This window comes from Myiozetetes cayanensis, unplaced genomic scaffold (genome assembly GCF_022539395.1).
Source record: "Myiozetetes cayanensis isolate MyiCay16 unplaced genomic scaffold, myiCay2020 scf478, whole genome shotgun sequence".
NCBI classification, from domain to species: Eukaryota; Metazoa; Chordata; class Aves; order Passeriformes; family Tyrannidae; genus Myiozetetes; species Myiozetetes cayanensis.
The window spans coordinates 10,985-14,249 of record NW_026087718.1 but is presented as its reverse complement, the minus strand read 5'-3'; the positions used below and the strand labels follow the sequence as shown (position 1 = coordinate 14,249).

Genomic DNA, 3,265 nt, shown 5'->3' with positions numbered 1-3,265 from the left:
ACTCGTGTGATCATGAGAGCTGTCACAAACCAGCTCCATGTCTCCTGGGCAGCAGAGCAAAGCTGAGCCCTTGGCAGCACATGGGCAGAGCTCCTGCTGCTCACACCACTCTGAGTCAGAATTAGGGAAATACAATTGATTTAGGGGGATTACTATGAAAGATGGAATATCTCTGCTGAGAGGGGTCTCTCTTAATTGTTCCCCATCTTTTCCTTTTCTGAACAGACCCTGTGCTAAGGAACAGCGAATGCCCAACAGCAGCTCCATGGCCCAGTTCCTGCTCCTGGCATTCTCAGCCAGGTGGGAGCTGCAGCTGCTGCACTTCTGGCTCTTCCTGGGCATCTCCCTGGCTGCCCTCCTGGGCAACGGCCTCATCCTCAGCGCCGTAGCCTGCGACCAGCACCTGCACACCCCCAGGGACTTCTTCCTGCTGCACCTCTCCCTCACAGACCTGGGCTCCATCTGCACCACTGTGCCCAAAGCCATGCACAACTCCCTCTGGGGCACCACAACCATCTCCTACACGGGATGTGCTGCACAGGTGTTTTTCTTTCTGTTCTTCATCTCAACAGAGTTTTCCCTCCTGACCATCATGTGCTACGACCGCTACGTTGCCATCTGCAAACCCCTGCGCTATGGGACCCTCCTGGGCAGCAGAGCTTGTGCCCACATGGCAGCAGCTGCCTGGGCCTCTGGGTTTCTCAATGCTCTGCTGCACACAGCCAATACATTTTCCCTGCCCCTGTGCCAGGGCAATGCCCTGGGCCAGTTCTTCTGTGAAATCCCACACATCCTCAAGCTCTCCTGCTCACACTCAGGTTACCTCAGGGAACTTGGGCTCATTGTGGTTAGTGCCTGTTTGGTGTTCAGTTGTTTCATTTTCATAGTTTTCTCCTATGTGCAGATCTTCAGGGCTGTGCTGAGAATCCCCTCTGATCAGGGACGGCACAAAGCCTTTTCCACGTGCCTCCCTCACTTGGCCGTGGTCTCCCTGTTTATCAGCACTGTTGTGTTTGCCCACCTGAAACCCCCCTCCATCTCCTCCCCATCCCTGGATCTGGCTTTGTCAGTTCTGTACTCAGTGGTTCCTCCAGCCCTGAACCCCCTCATCTACAGCCTGAGGAACCAGGAGCTCAGGGATGCCATAAGGAAAATGATGACTGGGTGCTTTTCAGGAGCACTAAAGTGCCTGTTTTCTGGTGTGTAGAATTCAGAAGGGACTCCGTAATGGCCCAGCCTTCCTGCTCAGCTTTTTCATGGAGGTCATTGGGTTCTTCTTGCAATAATTTTATGTGCTATAAACATTATTATGCATCTGCTTTGTAATTATGTCTAGCCATTGAATTTGACCCAGAGATATAAAAATGATGAATTGTGTTCTCTGAATATTTAAACAAAATAAAGGACCCTGCAATGCCTTCTTTGTCCAAGACTCTTCTTCTTAGCTGTTCCTAAAGGACAGCACACTGCAGGACAGGGGGGATTTACAAAGGACAAGGGCACAAGAATCCCAGCACAGCAGCACTGCCAGGGAGCAGCACAGCTTGGGCTTTGCAGAGCTGCTCTTTCCACTTCCACACTGTCCTTGTGAGCCCCTTTCTGGCTGGAAGGTCTGAGTGCTCTCTGAGCACAGTCCTGGGGGTGGGAGCCCTTTGAGCACAGGCAGGGACAGGCACTGGGAACTTGTGAAGCAGAGCTGGCCTCCCTGACAGCATCTACAGGATGCTGTGGGATCTTCTGAGGGCACTGCATGGACTGGGTCACTCCTTCTGTGCCCTTGCTACAGGGCTGGAACTCTCCTGCAGTGACACCAGGACACTCCTGTTCTTTGCATTCCCAGCCTGATTTGGAAATCCAGTCTTCCTCTGCTGTTCCCAGGGACATGCTGGGAGTGCTTGAGAGCTGCCATCCTGGGGCAGCTCCTGCCCAGCGTGGGCAGGCACAAGGTCTCTCCCCCTGCTCCTCTCCCCTCAGCAGTGCCACTGTTTGCTGCAGCCTCCTCCTCCTTGCCCAGCACAGCCCTCCTGGCAGAGTTGGACACAGCCCTTGTTCTACCCCCTCCTCATGGCCCTGCCCAAGCCCCTCAGCTACAGCCTGATGGCCAGAAACCTTCAGGGCAGGGAGAGACCATTGGAGTGGTGGGTCTGTAGGGAGAAATCACTGCTGCCTCCCTTCTGAATCACCCTCAGGACCTGGACAAGCCTGTATTTGATTTGGTTTCCATGAGGCCCTGCAGTGTCAAAGTGGCCCCTTGATTCCAGGAGGCTGCACAGTGTCCCCAGGATCCTTTGACTTCACAATGGCCCTTTGTTTCTGTGGGGTTCCCCAGTGTCCCAAGGTCCATTTGGCTCCAAAAAGGCCCTGTAGTGTCACAGTGGCCCCTTCCTTTCCTGAGGTTCCACTGTGTCCCAGGGTTTCCAGGAGGCACCACAGTGACACAAGGGCTCCCTGGTTCCATCAGATTCCAAAAGGTTTCAGGGTTCCCTTTTATTCCACAAGGCGCCCATGTTAAATGGCGCCCTGGTTCCTTCACAGTGTCCCTGTGTTCCTTTCTTTCCACAAGGCCATGCAGTGCCACAATGGCCCCTTTGATTCCACGAGGTTGCACAGGGTCATAACAAAACTGAGTCCACCCATATGAAAGTTTGTGGGAGATCACGGGGAACTGGGACAAAAAGGATTGGATATTTGGGGAGGGAAAGAGGAGGTTGGCCAAGAGAGGAAAGATTTTGATGAGGTAAAAGCAGGTTCAGGGAATTCTGAGGGTGCTGAAACACTGACAGTGCAAACATTCCTGATGGACCTTCATGCACTTGGTAACCTCAAACCCTAACACTCAACAAAAGTGCTTCTCCTCCCATTGATAGGAATCCACTGCTCTAATTCCACGCCAGAAAAAGCCCAAACCCAGAACTGCAGACTCTTATTTGTACTCCAATGCCCACCCCAATCCCAAACCTGCATTACCAATATGAAAAGCCAAGCTTTAATCCTGACCCAGTCCAAAAAACTCTTCCTCTAATCATGAACCAGACACTGCCAGCAGAACAAGAAATCTCCCAAAGTTCTGCCTAATCCCCAGCCTGAGCTCTAAAGCCCAAACCCTGACCATGAAGCACCCCCACAGCCCTTGGGAGCAGGGCAAGGACCTGCAGGGCCCAGAGCAGCCCCAAGGGGTTGGCAGAGCAATGGGAGGTGACCTGGATCTGCTCAGCTCTGCAGGGACCCCCAGCAGAAGGGCCTGGGCTCTCTCAGGGATGTCCTG

At 53.4% G+C, this 3,265-nt stretch overlaps 1 protein-coding gene across 1 annotated transcript; it reads left to right on the top strand.

Annotated features, from left to right (window-relative positions):
- Positions 1-232: 232 nt before the first annotated feature.
- LOC126648289 (olfactory receptor 14J1-like) lies at positions 233-1,199 on the top strand (the record flags this gene model as incomplete). The annotated part of the gene is given in 2 exon segments (XM_050331077.1): positions 233-1,157; positions 1,160-1,199. Coding segments are annotated over 2 exon segments (950 nt in total), but the record flags the coding sequence as incomplete, so codon positions are not given.
- Between the last annotated feature and the right edge of the window lie 2,066 nt (positions 1,200-3,265).